The following is a 17629-nucleotide window of genomic DNA, read 5'->3' as shown; positions in this document are numbered from 1 at the left end:
GTAGTCCAAGCACCGCCGCACCGGAATCAGCAGGAGTCAGCAATTCTGGAGTCTGTGGCTGAATGTGCTCCTCATCCCCTCGATCACATCATCATAGACAGGATGGTAGGAGTTCACAAGGATAGTATCAAGCTCCTCCCCTCCACAAACACCTCCAGATTTCCACAAAAACATTCTCTGAATTTCTTAAATGCAAGTTAAAGCTTGCCAAGCATTTGGACAGTGATGAATGATCAATGATGAAGCCGAGGAAAACAAGAACAAACCTCGGGAGCTTTTATCCAAAGCGATGGCGGAGGAAACCATACAAGGCACCAACCTGCACATCGGGAGCAATTAGGGGTTCAGAGGACACTTCGACACTAACTCTGGGGGAGTCCGGGATCGAACTGGTAACCTCAGTTTTCTCATCCGGCCGTTCTACCGGCCACTCTACCCCTGAGTCACTGCCACCCCGAAGCTACTCAACAACCAACTAGGCTGCAGTCAGAAGCTAAAGGGGGCACGGTGACACAGTCGGTAGTGCTGTCGCCTCACAGCTAGAAGGTCCTGGGTTCACTTCACGCTGGGGACGCTGTGGGCACTGGGGGCGTGCTCTCTCGCATCAATGCCCATACCCGAGGCGGGGTTGGCGAAAGGGCCCTTCTGTGTGGAGTGTTCTCCCCGTGTCCCCTAGGGTAGGTACTCCCACAAAAAACATGTAGTTACTGTTCAGTTATGTTCAGATTAATTGAAAATGGAGGACCCTGACAAGTCTTCGTGTTTTTTTCAGGGTTTTATCCTCGTAGCAGTTTTTGTATTGAATTGTGCTTTAATTTGAAATGTACTCATTCTTTTTTTTATATATATATTTTTTTTTATCCCACAATTTTGTAACCCATTTTTCACCCCTGTGTCAATCATCTAATGTGATCCTGGGCTCTACACAGTACACCCTCCACCAACCTGGGGAGAGCAACGGACTTAACTCATGCTTCCTTCATGCTTGAGTGTCCAAGTTGCTCCTTTACACCTGACAGGGGGAGTTTCCCTGGTTGGACGTAGCGCGTGGAAGGAACACGTTATTCTAACCAGTTCCTTTCCCCTCCATCAGGTGTCCCGTCTGGCCAGGGGGAGGCAGTTTAGAGACCAGGATTACTGCATGTTTTTGTGAGGGTACCTACCCTAGGGGACACGGGGAGAACATGCAAACTCCACACAGAAAGGCCCTTTCGCCAACCCCGCCTTCGGGTATGGGCACTGATGACGCGGAGGAGGAAACACGCCACCAGCACCCACAGCGCCCCGAGCGGGAATCGAACCCAGGACCTTCTAGCTGTGAGGCGACAGCACTACCAACTGTGCCACCGTGCCCCCACCTTGAAATGTACTCATTCTACAAACTGTGAATACAATTTTCAATCAATCAATCATTAAATCAATCAATCAATCAATCAATAAATCAATCAATCAATCATTAAATCAATCAATCAATCAATCAATAAATCAATCAATCAAACAAACCACTGGTGTCACAGTTAGGCCAACATTTTCATTGCTTTCTATTTTAACGGTATCTATAAGTTATAGCGTTTGAATTATGGCACTTTATTTATTTTGTTCCTTCTAAGCTGCACTAGTGAGAGCACAAGGTTACACAATCTGGTAAAACGATCTGGTATTCCTAATGTACAGTATCACACAATGGAGGTTTAATTGTAAATCTGTACTTTAATAGGATAATTAAACTTAAAATGGAGTCATTTCAGTCAGAAAGACAAAAAACCCAATGCATTTGATCACAACTCATTAATTAAGTTAAAGACAATACAATACCTTTTAGTATGTTATAGGTAAAGATTTGAGACTGATATTGTTTCATACGCTAGCCTACTACAATATGTAATTAGAAGCCCAATTATCTTACTGAAACTGAAACTTTAGCCAGGTGAGACTTGTTTTTGCTGTATAGTGTATACAGACAGTGAACTCCAAAAAGAATTTGACTTGATACATTTTCTATGTTGACATATTATTTCTGACCTGACCAACAATACAAACAGAGGAGTTCTATAGTATCTGCTACAGCACCTGGCTGTGTGTGCTGACACTATCTGAGGTTATGCAATACGAAGAGGTAGTAGTAATGAAGCAGTCCTCAGACCTGCTTATTGTGAAGGCAGGAGAGACATGCAAGACTAGGTAGTACATCAGGGTCGGATTTAAAACTGGCTCTAAGAAGACCGAATAAGAGTTCAAATTGAAGAGCATTAATACATTTTGGTTTTGAATTTTTTAAGTGGTTATTTTGCCTGAGTATTTTGGTTTGGTGTTATCATTATCATTATCATTATATGAATCTAATTAAACAGTTTATCTTCAAGCTGATGGACTTCCAACATTTATGAAGATGCCACACCATACATACTACTGCATAACATACAATCAAAAGTCTGATGTTTCAACATCAAACAAGTTAGTAAAATACAAGTTAATGTTACTCTTATGTACCTGTACACAAGACGTAACAACATTAACCCATTCTGGGCGGGAACCCCTTTTGGTGTTTTAACTAAGCATTATGAAATACTTTAGCTATTGAAAAATAGCAGATCTACAAAATCGTGAAAATGCGGCACAAATCTTTGAATGTATATTCTTTCAGAAGACTTTTTTTTCCCCCGACGTCATGCCTAAATGGGATAAAGAGCATTGTCTAAATACTTATATCCTGTAATTACTATGTGTGAAATAACATGACTAATGACTAGTGTGTGTGTGTGTGTGTGTGTGTGTGTGTGTGTGTGTGTGTGTATTGTACTGTATATTTTATTGCATCACGTTTGTTTGCTTTCACCTCAACTATTACATTGAATAGCATTTAAATTAAATGCTTTATAAGGTGCTATATATAAATACCTTAATATTTGCATATGTTTACTAACTCATGTTCTCCACTGCAAGGAATAAATACCTGACAGGGAGACTAGCTCTGATTTGTGCCTCAGACTTAAAGCTACAATCTGTACGTTTTATGTTCATTGTCACTCTCCCGGTTGAGAGGTACTGTAATGGCATTGATGTCCGAACTACAAAAACATGGTGGCATATCTTGTGTCAAATCCTCTGTTTGCCATCAAATGATGTATTGACACTGTAGCGACTGTGGCTCAGGAGGTACAGGTAGAGCGGTTCGAATCCCGGCTCCTCCTGTCTACATGTCGAAGTGTCCTTGGGCAAGACACTGAACCCCAAATTGCACCCGATGTGCTGGTTGATTCCTTGCATGGCTTCTGCCGCTATGGGTGAATGTAATGCACTATGCCTTGGATAAAGGCACTGTATAAATGCACCATTTACTGTCAACCAGTTAGAGTCCCTATCTTAGGTAATTCATTCAGCATTTGCATCTTGTTTTGTTTTTCCAAGTGAAAAGGAAAACGCTGAACGAGTGCCTCAGTCTGGATTCCAGGATAGCTCAGAATAGTTCAATGGGGGCACGGTGGCAGTCGGTAGTGCTGTCGCCTCACAGCTAGAAGGTCCTGGGTTCGATTCCCGCAGGGGACGCTGTGGGCACTGGGGGCGTGTTCTCTCCTCCGCGTCATCAGTGCCCATACCCGAGGGGGGGTTGGCGAAAGGGCCTTTCTGTGTGGAGTTTGCATGTTCTCCCCGTGTCCCCTAGGGTAGGTAGTAGGTACCCTCACAAAAAACATGCAGTAATCCTGGTCTCAAAACTATCTCCCCCTGGACAGCCGCCCCGGCTGATGGAGGGGAAAGGAACTGGTTGAAATAACGTGTTCCCTCCGCGCGCTACGTCCAACCGGGGAAACTCCCCGTCAGGTGAGAAGAAGCAGCATGGAATCATCATGCATAGAAGGAAGCATGAGGTCAGTCTGCCTCCCCAGGTTGGCAGATGAAGTGTAGCGCCCAGGATTACAGTACAAAAAAACCCTCACACTGATTAAAAAAAGTCACGGAATGTAGCTTTAAGGCAAACAGGGCAGTGTGCATAGTGTGTGTATAGTGTGGCATCTCTTATCCGACGGTGGCGTTTGAACAACCACTTGCCCAAATGCCACCAATAAGCCGATACAGTAGGCGACTCATTTTAGCAGTCTCGTGACAATCTCGCTGACAAAGACCCCGCCAGCGAGAATGAGGACCATTACCAACACTGTGAAGCCACGCCGTAAAACCAACTGTCTGACTGACAGAACGACTCCAACTGTAGTGGAGGTTGCTCCACCCTGGCCGGAATCAAGCCCTTCCAGGTCTGTGTTCCCCTCCTCGGAGCTCACACAGGTGGATACAGAGGTCGGGTTCACGGCACCATCAAGGGTCTCCAGGGAGTGTTCTAATGAGAAACAGAGTCAGGTTTTTTTTTGTATTTACATCGCAGAAAGACACAACGGTTCCTGCAAAGTAGATGTGTTTCATGAGGGCGATAGGAAGCAAAAGGGAGGCTTGACTTACCCAGATTTTCCATTCCGAATGTCTCTTTGCTATTCTTGAGCTGGACACCTGCTCTCACCATGGCCTAATTAGAGACATTACAGACAGGTTTAGAACAGTTTCATCAATATTTTGCATATTCAGAATAATTATGCCACACAGTAAAAGTTAATTTGCGTAACTCTTGAGAGTATAAAAATTTTTTTACAGTATTTTACTGTGTTATAGTCTAAGTACTCACGTCCTCTGTTGCCTTCTTCCAGTTCAGTTTAGACACAAAGACTACAAAGAATATGGACTGCATAATGACACAGACGAAAAGTCCTGTCCACAGTCCTACAATAGAAATACAAGGAGAGCTCTCAATACATGGTTCTAAGTTTCAAATTGGCCACAGTCACTGTTTTACCAGCCCAAATGTAATTTTGGATACAATATAATCTTCTTGTGTTGTACTGTAGTATCTTAGGTGTTCTACTCACCCACAATGCCCATTTTGGCTGCGAACATCAGGGAAGCACCGATGGGGAAGCCCATGAAGTAGTATCCTATCAAGTTACACAGGGCCCCTATCATCTGCCTCCCTGCTCCCCTTACAATACCCCCCGTCACAGCCTGCAGAGGAAAACAAAATACACAGCATTTTGAGAAAGTGATATCATCTCTAGAAGTTAGAAGAACTGAATTACCATGGCAAAAAAAATATCTTTACAATGAATGAAACCGAATATATAATATATGATGACTTCATGAAGACATGAAGTTGCAGAACAGTACTCACTCACCGCAATGGCATCAGCAACATGGAAGAAGCAATAAATAATAATGACATCAGCAACACGTGCAACAATTTCTCTAAAAGACATGGAAATAGAAATTCTTAATGAAGAAAAAGATATATATATAATATTGCAAAAGACAGACAGGCAAGAAAGGCAGTAAAATGATAGATAACTAATAATAGAAACTAACTATTACTATATAAATAGCATAAGTAAGTATGTAAGTAAGTAAGCAAGTAAAAATGTAATCGCATAAGGGACTGAAAACATAAAAGATCAGAGCAACTAATATGTTGCACATTTACAGCTATAATTGTAGTGGTTTGGTATGGCAAATCAGGCAAATCCGTTACAGTACCTCCTGCTGCCACTTGGAGCCGCCAGTGTGAACAAAGTGTAGGTACAAGAAACTAAGAAAGGTACTGGTTACTGTTACTAAATGTATCTTGTAAGAGGTTTTACTCACTGTTCTGAGGTGAAAATGTATCCAATCACATCTTTAGAGATTCCAAAAGTAGCTCCAATAAAGAATGAAGCTATAACTGTATCAGGCATAAAGAATATAATGCGTAAATAAAAATAACATGACATATTCAAATGTATGTCTAGTGACAACCAATCTGAGAACCCATAGTCAAAACATAAAGGAAAAACAGCGCCCTTTTTTCCTTTGAATATTGATGGAGTCAACCGTGACAATAAACCTTGCAGCACAACTTTGGCAATGTTTGAGACGCACAGAAGAGCTGTTATGGAACATTAGCCCAACAACACATATGTTGAACATCATGATAGCTTCCCTTTAGAGTGTATACAGTAATTAAGTGGGCAGCATGTGTGCAAAACTGTGCATTGGTTCATACTTGCACAGATGACGGAGACCTTGGCAGACAACTTGGCTTGCTCCGTGTTCCCAGCACCAAGAGCATTACCAACTCGTACACTGGCTGCAACAGAGAATCCTAGAGGGGACTGTGAGACAGGCAGAGAAAAGAATAGTGTTGCATAAACTACTTAATTGTTTTAATGTGATATTTCAATTGGGTTGTATCTCCTTATTGCACATACCTCAACAGCAGTTTATGAATGGTTAGCCACCAACTATTACTGTTCTTGTGACCTGTAGTCAGCACCATTACTTTCATTTAGAAAAACTTTTCTTGAATTTTAGTCTAATACAGTGGTAATTTATTCATGCTCAAAAATAAAAATGCTGTACCACATATTATTTTAACCATATTTAAATATTGCATGTCTCCAAAGTGTATTACTGTTATCTATGACTATATTATTATTTGTTTGTTTCTATAGAGTAGTATTATTATATCAAGCGACACATAATGAAATGGCATTAAATTCAAGATAATTCACTTTAAATGTGTTACCATGAAAGCGAGAGTGGCCAGCTGGTACACTATCGACTGCGCAGCCAGCTCAGCCTCACTAATTAAACCAGCCAGGAATCCTCCAATCTCAAACATCCACCACTCCAAGCACAGCATAAGCATACTGGGAATGGCCAGCTTAACAAAGGGACCCCAGTCCTGCAGACTGTCCAGTGTCCAACCTGTGAGCCAGATGTTCATAGTTCAGGCAAATGAGGAGTTGGGAGATAAGGCATTATTAACCATTTGAAGAGACACTTATTCATACAACATTTTGGACAGCCCCAAATTAGAGGCCCTGAACAATACACAGTTTTCAGTTACTGGCTGATGAAGTCTAGGACCTCACACTCCGGTTAGTTTTCTTAGGCAGGCCACTTTAACCTCTTTTTGGCCAAAGATTTTTGTTTCAACATAACTGCATTCAGCTTCAACCTGACTAGAGGTGTTATCAGATACCGATACCGAATGGTTAGGTTGCATAGCTGCAGCACATGCCTTCTACAGCAGCTGGTTTGACTCTCCGCCGGCCGGCCGGACGGACCATTTACTCTGTCTCTTTCCCCTGCTCTCTTTCTTGTCTTTCTCTTCACTGTGTCTGAATAAAGCATTTATTTGAACAGCCCATACTGTATATGCACAATGAACAACACTCTTGTTACTGTCACAATATGAAGGATTGCCCATCTTAGTTTGTATTGGTTCTGATGCTTTATTTTTTTTATTTTTTTACCTAACTGTTTCCATACAGTTTTAGTTCCTTAATTGAATTTCGATGTCATCATCATTTTTCGACCGCGGTTTTTCAAAACCGGTTCGACCGTGGTTACATCGATTTCAATGTAACCAGACATATCAGTATGTATGTAATGTATCGTCTGCGTCTGGCTATGCTAGACTAGTTAGTACTAGGTATGTTACTAACATCATTGACTGAACAAATTATTTCACAGGCTGGTAGTGATTTTCTTTCTCTTCCCAAAACGGATATTAGATTAGAGCTCTTTAAATGTGTAATGTGTAACATTGTGTTCTGTTCATAATTCTGCAGACATTATAGTAATAAATTCACTGTACCAATTCTGATGTGCTAGATCAAATATACTTGAATTCACACACCAAAGGGTTTATTTTATTTCATTTAACTTAATCTGTTTTCTCTTCAACACATTTAACAGATTGTAAGGGTAACTCAGTACATAATGCAAAGCTGTGATACACTGCACCAACAGGGTAACATTTAGCTGATAAATTGCTAAACCATTTGGAGCTGTGTCAGTGCTGCTGCTGCATTAAGCAGTGAGAGTGGCACTATAGTTGTCAAACATTACACACGAGAGTTCTCAGTGTTCAATTTAAAGTTAACACCTATGTACATATATAATCCACATACCCACTGGCATTTGACACAGCACTGTGAATACTATCAGTATCAGTCTCATTTCCACTGTCGCTAGTTTGTACATATACTGTATCCATTCATAGGTTTATGTTCACAATAGCTGGTGAAAGACTTATTTATACGTCTATTTATTTATATATGGGGACAAGCACTGCAAGTGTATGGGCGTCCTACTCCTATTTCATCTGTTCGTATTATTCTACCACTCTATCTATGATCTCAGACAATATAACTGAATTACTGCAAACACTGAAAAAGGAATCCAGGCTAAGTGAGCATTTGATTTAAACAAAGCTACAGTATTATTGTTGTGTATAATAAATTACCATCTCTCCAAATTGGAAGGGAAAATGAGCTCACCTCCCCATGTGGATTTGTGCAGTCCTCGACAACAGATGTAAACATACAGGAACACTGCCAGGCAGTATTGGGAGATGGAGTTGGCGGCTGCAGATCCACTATTGGTTCAGCCAAGAGGAAACATATGTATGTATTCAATGTAAAATCCTGTTAATCCTCTGAGCTACTAATGAATCAACTCTGAGTTGCACAACCAATTTGAACTTAATCTACAGTATGAATAATTATCTAGATTCTGGAATTCTCTGGATTCTCAAAAGACTAGCAATGGTTGATACTGACAATGCAGCAAGGCCAAGATGGCAATTAATATTAATGTATTTAGCTCATTACCAATGAATGCGGAATTATTAACAATGCATTAATAATCATTATCTCTTGCATATCGTGATAATGGGAAGACTCACGCAACACCCAAATCCAGAGGGAAGAGGAAGATGTAGTTGATAACAACGTTGATAATATTGCCCATTGCTCCACATATCACCTGGGGCCACATGATACCCTGTAAACCAACCAAAGCTTTTTTCTCAATTATAATTAATGACAAGCTCTCAAAACATTAGTTCCAGGTTCTCGCCCAGTAATAATAGCACATACAGTACGATTCTGTGCAGGAGCCATCAATATGTCCGTACACGGACAAATGTGTCCGTGGCAAAGACTTGACTTTTTGATTTTCTTTTTTACACGCCATTATAATGTTTTTCTAATTTAATAAGACCCAATTGCTCAATGTCAGTCCCCAGGTTTTCTTCAGACTATGTATAACACTTATGACACTATGGCATATTAGGAATCCAACTAGTACTAGTGGTTCTCAAATGGTTTATTTGCAAGGACCCCCTTAACTCTGGGAGTGTACAAATGGAACCAAATCCATTTGTACACACATTTGTTACAGACCTGATATGGTCATTCTGGGCTATCTCTTCGTGTGTTTCTGTCCACTAATTTTGTATGTCCATGGCAAAAATGTCTACCAGCATGGCGATGACCCTTGATTCTGTGTAATTATAGAAATTAAACAGGATTGCACAAAACGCCAGAGCTTTTGTGTAATCAACCTCACCTGATTCTGAAGATACCTCGCTTGCAGTTGGTACATGAACGCAGCCTGCAGTAATAGACAGTGACAATGACAAAATGCTCTGCGATGGTTCATGCAATGATGGGATGCGGTGGATTGCACTGGGAATAGCAGGGAGATAATACTCACCGGCAGAGCGGGCATGCAGATCTTCACATATAGCTGGGCCAGTCTTTATGCCGCGCACGTGCACACACACACACACACACACACACACACACACACACACACACACACACACACACACACACACACACACACACACACACACACACACACTTCCAATTTAGAAACATTTAGCAGACGCTCTTAAGCCAGAGCGATGTACAGTACAGAAAATTCACTCAATGTCTGAATGAATGTCTGAAACACTGTCGCTGCTCCTCACTGGCTGCACCAATCGCTCTCACTTTTCACACAGACATTGACCATAACATTATGGAGGTCTTAACAAAGCCCTTTTTTCCATAACATTTTTTATAACTTAATCATTAATTTATTAGTGAATTTAAATTTCCCATCGGAAAATGCGACACCTCGCACCCCTGCCCCCTAGCATCACCTGCATCACTGGCCACCATTCTCTGCGTTACCCCACTGTCATGCTTCCTCTGCTACAGCCGCAACACAACAAACTAGTGGCCTATACAATGTCGCGTCTGGCCGACACACACTGGGCGTGTGCTGTGTGTGTGCGTATGTGCGTGTCTCAGCCACACAGAGGCGTATTTATGTGAGTCCCAGGAATACACTTGCAGACCCCCCCCCCCCCTCCAGGGAATGCTCCGCACGCAGACCACTTGCCTAATAATATTATAACTTTGTGCTCCACCCAAGCTCATCCGTTAACAATTCCCTCATTACATTACCCACACTGTAACCTAATTTGGTGTTTATTTATTAGAACGGGTAAGGACTAGTACATCAAATACATAGAAATAGTCAACTAGGATCATTAGTAAACTAAAAACCTAACATCCTGTGTACATCACCTGTACAGTGAAACTATATGTAAACACTATACTAATAATAATAATAACTCAAATTTATATAGAGCTTTTCTATATACCCAAATTGCTTTACATAAAAGACTAAGGAACAAACTTTATTCAAAATCAGTGCTAGGTTAAAAAGATAAAAGGATAAACAAGGGTTGGAGGGACATCTTGAGGTATTAGTATCTGGAGTCTTTGTTAGCCGCTTGCCACACGCTTGTTGACCAAAGGGGGTGGAAACACAGACACAGCAGGGTAATTCACAACATGGCAGTTGGTCAGAGGAACCGAGAGTGTCACAGTATGGGGCTCTGTGTTGCTATACTGTGGCTATGTGTGGGCGTCGCCCTTCCACCCAGCTTCCAGCCTTGGCACACCTGTCTGTGGTCACCTCATCGCACTCAATTGACACACCTGCCGGCCATCAACTCTTCAGCCCTGACAGTATTTATACCCTGGTCTTCACTCCACTCATCATCAGATCATTGTTCAACCTTTCATGGTAGTACTATAGCTTGATTCTAGCCAGTGTTTATGTTCTAGTGAAGTTATAGTCTAGTTATATTTCCTAGTATCTGCTCCTGTGTTTTCTGCAAACTCAAGCTCTTCTCCTCTCCTCCAGAACCCAGCTCACCTACGGTATATTCTACTGCCTGCTCTTCTGCCTGCTTCCTGCCTGGACTGCTTTCCTCATCCTCCATGTTTGTTTGCCATGCAACCTTCCACAATCTGCAATTCACCATATTGTGAATAAATATCTGAATTTTGCTCCTGTGTTTGGCTCTGCATTTGGGTTCAACTTTCTGCTACCGTGACAGAGAGTGGATACATCTTGTCTATGTCTTGTCTACAAAGTCTACAAATACATAATTTTGTCACTATACCTGGCTCAACGCGTGAATCTCGTTTGTGTCCGAACATAGGCATGGCTGAGGCATGGTAATGCCCCGCCTGCCAGTGATGCCTATGCTCGGACGCAAACCAGATTCACGCGTTGGGCCAGGTATGGTGACTTATTACCTTCAAAATGTTGCACTTCCCCCCAAAGGTGTGAGGTTTGCATGCCCTCAGCATTGAATCACAACTCCTTTCTCCATCTATTCATTCAATGCTGTAATGTTTTTTTTATATATATTTTTTATATAGTAAGTACCTGCGATAAAGTGCGATATACCTGTCATGCAGGTACATCACATTCTATTACATAATTTCACTAGTTTTGAATTTGCATAATGATGGCCAAAATAGGACTACCAAAGTGGTTATGGCTGGGTACAAACGAATGATTAGGGTGCATACCACATGCCATACTACAGCATACGATACGTATGTCCCTGGTTTAACTCCTGTTATTATTACACGAGAGGGTGTGCGTTTCCGTAAGCAGTAAGTGCCATTAATGGCGGTAACACACATACTTGATTGTGATATTGCGATTATACCACAGTTACCCTTATAACTAAGATATTTGATTAAAAAATATATTTTTTATGACGGTATCATACTATCATTACGACCTCACATCCTGTGTAAAGACCTAGCTTAGCTAGTAGCTACTGCCTGCGGGGACTGCCCAGCACAGATGTTTTTTGATGTTTTGTTTAGGTGTGCGGTAGGGCTTTAAGAAACTCGTCGACAATTTAACTAGTCGACTAGTAAATCCATTGGTCGACCAGTAAATCCATTGGTCGACCTTGTTGGTACTAGTTGACTATAGTTAATAATAAATCAGCTAGTACACAGTTTTTAATGTACCATTTAAAAACTGTTATTAAAAAAAGTTTTTTTACTTTTACTGTAGGTAGGCCTAGTTAAACAACTAGTCGACTAGTAAACTAGGCAACTAGTCAACTACCGGTAGTAAAAATCACTAGAAGTGAAAGCCCTAGTGTGCGGTAGTGCTCGTTTGAAGCACGGGTAGAGAGCTATTTCAACTAATCAGATTGCTTCCTCGAAACTACCTGTGGTATAATCTCTGTCTATCCCCTACTCTCTGTCCTGTCTTTCTCTTCACTGTGTCTGAATAAAGCATTTATTTCTTTATTATATCAGGTTGTAACTTGAGTTCAGAGATCTCTTTGTCGAGTAAGACCTGGTCAAAATGGCAGCTGTCCGAAAGACACAAATGCAAGGCACGAAAAGGCAATAACATAAGAGAGGCAAATGATGGGTTGATTGGAGGGGTGGGGCGGGTTGAGGTTGTTGTTGATGACGATAAAGACATTAAAAAGCATGACAATTCCAAAAGTAAATCTAAAAATAATAATAAAGCAGTTGAGGCTGACCTGGAAACCTCTGGACTCATCTGGACAGTCAGCAGGATGGCCTCTGTGTTGATGAGGACAGCCCAGCAGGGGAAACAGGCCAGAAGCAGAATCAGAATCCCCTGTTGCAGTATCACTCCCACGCGCATTAGGTTACCGCTCCCAAAAGTCTGCACAAACAGGTACGCAGTGGGTCACTGAGATACACAAATACATGCCGATAGTGAATGCCTATACAGCCTATGACCAAGGGGATAAGTTGAACAAAAGAAAAACACATTTGATACAAAAGAACACAGTCGAACTGTTTTCTTGGAGTGAGACACACGTTTAGATAAACAAAATGAATGGATAAACACGGTCAAGGATAGGTACCTGAGACATGAGTGTGTCACAGGTGGACGCCAAGCCATTGCCAATGGATATGCCAGTAACATTAATGACCTGCATTGGGAAATACCAGTAACATCAATTAAACCCACTTGAAAATATCTGTCTGCCTATAATGACAACGTCCAATATAGGACTGCCAGGTTGAAAAGTTCAGATGAATTGATTTAAGTAGTAAATAGTAGTTTTCTTACCGCTATTGCTAATGCCACACCACCAAGCTGTGTTTTCCCCATGTGACCACAGAACACTGTGCTGACAATACTGATCAGAAAGATCATCAACTGTGCCAAAACCTGAAACATAAAAACATATACAATATGTAAAAAAAAAGAATCCCCTTACCACTTTTCTATAGTCAGAGAATATAGGATTCCTAAATGGGAACAAAAGAGGAAGAGCTGTGAATGTTGTTATGAGACAAACCTGTGTGTGGTTCACTGCTTATTTACAGAAAAATCCCAACTTTGGCTTTACTGCATAATAATGGATTTTATTTATAATGCAATTTACATTTGTGAAAATCTCAAAGTGTTTAGCAAGAATATTTGTTATATATATGACACTGTCGCACAGGCTGATGTAGAGGAGACTGATGTCCTTTGACACAGTGTGGTCATTGCAACAAACGGGAGCCAGAAGAGTAGGCATTTGAGAAGTCTGGACTGGAGCTGGGCACCATTTTTTCCCATCGGAAGACTGGCCATTCATTGCACCCAGTTCTCTGACTGGACGACCGGACAATTTGTGTTTCAGAGTTACTTCATTCTTTGAACTCGATTCATTTATCCCAGGGGTGTCCAAACCTTTTTCAAAGGGGGCCATAAATAATAGAAAATATTAAAACATCTAAGGGCCAACTACATCTTCTGACATAATGTACCTTTGGACTATAACAAAGTCACATACATATGCATCACAATTAAATGATACTATTTAACTAAATCATCATCAATATTTAATATCAATGGTCTTTTGTCAGGTGTTTGCTGTGAACAAAGTGTAACTTAGCCTTTTTTCGAAATGTAACCAGACGAGCAAGGTAAAAGAAAATTAATTAAAAAATAAAAAATAAAAATACAAGGAACAAGGAACACTGACAAATAATACTCAGGTTAAAAATCTTGAATGAAAAATGTCCCATACTGTTGGGCATCATCATCGTACCTGGAAGTTATATCGGGAACACCTACTAAGTTGCAAAAAGCTACTTTCTGGCCTTGACAGTCCATACATTCAAACAGAAAAGTCCTATCTGATTTTATCAATCAACATAAAACAAAGTTAAACTCACTTTGCCACTTGATTTGCCACTCACTTTATCCATGCACATACCCTCTATTCAGTTATGAAGCTGTATACAATTTGTCCCAGGGCCACATTTGGACCGCGGGCGGCACTTGGACAACCCTGATTTAGCCTAAAGTTTTCCATCCCAAGGTCGGTTTGCCTGATTTGAAATAGCCCCGAATGAAAGATGAACTTCTAGCGGCTAGGGCAATTAGAATGTAGCCCAGTCTAAGACGTTCCAGTTTAAAAATGCAAAAATCCACAGTTGAGGTTGATTTGGAAAAATAATGTATGCTTGATGTTATATGAAATACGGTACTTAACTAACTTAAATTGAAGATAATAGTCGAACTGTGTTAGAACAAAACGAGTTGTAAACAAAAGTGTATGTGTCTATACACTATACAGTAGGTAATAATTATGTTAATTACTAACTAATTAACTACTGCTAACTGGGTCATTCACACATCCCAGAATGAATTGCCTTTGAACATGTGAAATGAATGCATGGGTAGTGGGCATTGGGTACCCCATGATGCAATTCTTGCGCTTGAGTGACCTTCCAAACATCAATGCTTCTTTGTATAGGCAATTTGCTGTAAAAGGTGATTTAGTTCTCAGCTTCAATCAGTAATGTTAAAAACCACAACCCAAGCCAAAACGCTGTGTAATAATAATAATAATAATAATGTATATAGCAAGTACCCAAAGCTAGCTTTGCATATGGAAAGTAATTAACCAACTTTAATAGGGAAAAAACGAAAGCGGACACAGCTACAGCCTACTATGACAAATATAATAAACATAATGTTTAAGACTTCACATAGCCTACAAGTATTCCCGGAGCCCACTCTTGCCCAGACTTCTCAGGGGCCCATTCTGTTGGTGCCCAGTATGTTTTGATGGCCAGTATTCCCATTTTCCACTCTGTTTTGGTGCCCATATCCACTCTAGGTGCCCAGATTTACCAAATGCCCACAGTGTTTTGGTGCCCAATAACCTTCATGTATCCCAAGAACAAACCAGTTCTCCCAGACCTGTTGCTGTATAGCTGAACAGAAAAACGAAAGTAACATGGGCTGGATTGACATACATTTACTCTGAGTCCGCACCTTAATGTTGTATAGGTTGCCCACTGATTTTGGTGTGATCAGCTGTCAGCAACTCTCCCCTTGAGTGAATATATACACTCCAGGGCTGTCAACACTCCTGAATCCGGAAGGAGACTCCTGAATTTCGACCCCATCTCCTGCGGTGCTCTTGAATTGTCATTTCTCCTTATTTTCTCTTGGATTGGGGGATATCCGTGGCTTTGCATGGCAACCCGTGTTAAACTGTGCATGTGCAGTTAATTGATCAGCCTAGATGCAAATAAATAAATTTGACTAAAAATAGAGCCTCATAAGGGACACATCAGCACATTTCACACCAAGTCAACAGGGTCTGCAAAATAGCCTTACGAGATTAAACATTTACTTCTTCTAGGTGACATTAAATATCACCTATAGAAGAAGAGGCTTTATGCCTGAGTGAGCTCCTACGAAAATAGAGGAAACTCAAAAAACCAAAACATATATAGTTTTTAAAAATAGCCCAAATATAAGTAACCCTAAACTCTAACACTAAACCTAACCTCACAGGAAGCCACGGGTTAGTCATGAACCTGCCACTGGCTAGTTTCACCATGAGGAGCCATGGGGTGAATTAACCCTAACCTCAACCTAAATAAGACTAAAAACATAAAAGTTATGGTAAACTTAAACACTAAACCTAGTCTTAAAACTAATTATAGGCCAATTATAAATCGAAAAATCGAAATCAAAACACATAATTCCTAAGGAGGAACACAAACAAAAATGTAATTTAACAATCAGAAAATACAACACAATCAAAAGCTCCTGAATTCTGACACTCCAATGTTGACAGCCCTGACTCACTCACTCACAGGTGGGTTCGGGGGCCTCACCCCCCGAACCCACCTCACCCCTGTCCACTTTGACAGGCTGGGATGGCTTAGGGTCGACGACAGAGTACAGCATCTTGCAATGGGTCTGGTCCACAAGATTCGATACACCACCATCCACCAAGATACCCATGTACCTGTCTAGATACTTCCTTAATGTAAACGAAGTCCACACCCACAACACCAGAGGGAGTGCAACAAACCATGTACAACCCAGATTCGGCACAAACAAGGGACTAAATTATTTTCGCTCATATGCTACCAAAATGTGGAACGCCCTACCAACAGTCATTAAGACATGTGAATCCCTTGACTCCTTCAAAACCGCTCTCAAAGGGCACCTACAGATGGCTGCAATTCGAAACTGGCCTCTGTAAAATCTGAATCTTCACCCCCACCCATTTCCCCTCACTGTAAATGTAGTCTATTTGTCTGTCTCTAAATGTTTTGATGAATTGAACAATGTGGACCCTGTTGTAAACAAGTGTAATGCTTAATTGGGTCGTCCACTTACAGTTAACAGTTTTGTATTGAGTTTGTGCTTGAAATGTACTGTAATTCTGCAAACTGTTAATAAATATTTCAATCAATCAATCAAAAACTCAATTCCATTGTAGCAGCCCATGACTGCCGCCTGGCTGCAAGGAGCAGCCCAGCCTCTAGGGGCAGAGTTTTTACTTTTTCCCACCCCCAAAAAAGTTTAACTTTATCAGGTGATATGCTATTTGTTATAACTTAAGAAATAATGAATAATGACTGTTATAGTTTTTGACAATTGAAACACACTTACACACAACACAGCCTACTGAGTCCAAGAGCCAAATATCAACAAAGCATTGTATATAGTATACAGTAAATATATTTCTAGCCTAGACTGAATTATTTCACGTGTTACATCATTCAAAACCAAAGCTTACCACTGGTCCGGTTAGTTTTAACACCTGGACTATTTCTCTCTTGTAATCCACCGGTATCCAGTCTTTGATGCCCTTAAAGCAAGTGCCACAACAGACGGCGCTGTGTGTAAGCTCTTCATGGTCTATTTTGGACTGTCCTTTTACTCCATTGGTACATGTTATTTTAGTATCCTCCATACCTACAACACGAGTTTGGCCAGCCCTGCACTGAGTACACTACACTGTACGCCCGAGGGTTCCTTTCCCCTTTACACTGACTGAGTGGAAGTGTGTCAGACTGTTACTGCACCGCTAACCATGTTTAATAAGCAAAAGGGGATGCGTCACACGTGTTTGGAAAATGCAACCCCCTCCCACTAT

General features: G+C 41.0%; 1 protein-coding gene across 1 annotated transcript; it reads right to left on the bottom strand.

The window, feature by feature from the left end:
* Positions 1-1932: 1932 nt before the first annotated feature.
* Positions 1933-17401, bottom strand: LOC308313238 (multidrug and toxin extrusion protein 1-like). Its single transcript, XM_080760241.1, has 16 exons — positions 17270-17401; positions 13294-13395; positions 13085-13153; positions 12731-12879; positions 9580-9622; positions 9433-9477; positions 8768-8865; positions 8361-8458; positions 6599-6780; positions 6077-6185; positions 5680-5755; positions 5217-5286; positions 4914-5046; positions 4673-4767; positions 4453-4516; positions 1933-4333 (listed from the first exon to the last, which is right to left on the bottom strand). The coding sequence occupies exons 2-16, from the start codon at positions 13378-13380 to the stop codon at positions 4083-4085; spliced, it is 1569 nt and encodes a 522-aa protein (XP_080616367.1). The 5' UTR covers positions 13381-13395; positions 17270-17401; the 3' UTR covers positions 1933-4082.
* Positions 17402-17629: the final 228 nt, after the last annotated feature.

The sequence above is a fragment of the Protomyctophum bolini genome (genome assembly GCF_963924005.1).
Source record: "Protomyctophum bolini genome assembly, chromosome: 3".
Lineage (NCBI taxonomy): Eukaryota > Metazoa > Chordata > Actinopteri > Myctophiformes > Myctophidae > Protomyctophum > Protomyctophum bolini.
Note: the sequence above shows the minus strand (reverse complement) of the source record. Positions and strands in the feature narration are given on the sequence as shown.

Excerpts from the sequence above, each read along its gene's own strand:
- LOC308313238 (XM_080760241.1), bottom strand. The coding sequence starts at position 13,380 with ATGATCTTTCTGATCAGTATTGTCAGCACAGTGTTCTGTGGTCACATG. Across the intron at positions 9,478-9,579 it reads TCTGCATGCCCGCTCTGCCG|GCTGCGTTCATGTACCAACT; the intron begins GTGAGTATTATC and ends CTATTACTGCAG. Across the intron at positions 8,459-8,767 it reads CCTCTGGATTTGGGTGTTGC|TGGATCTGCAGCCGCCAACT; the intron begins GTGAGTCTTCCC and ends CTGAACCAATAG.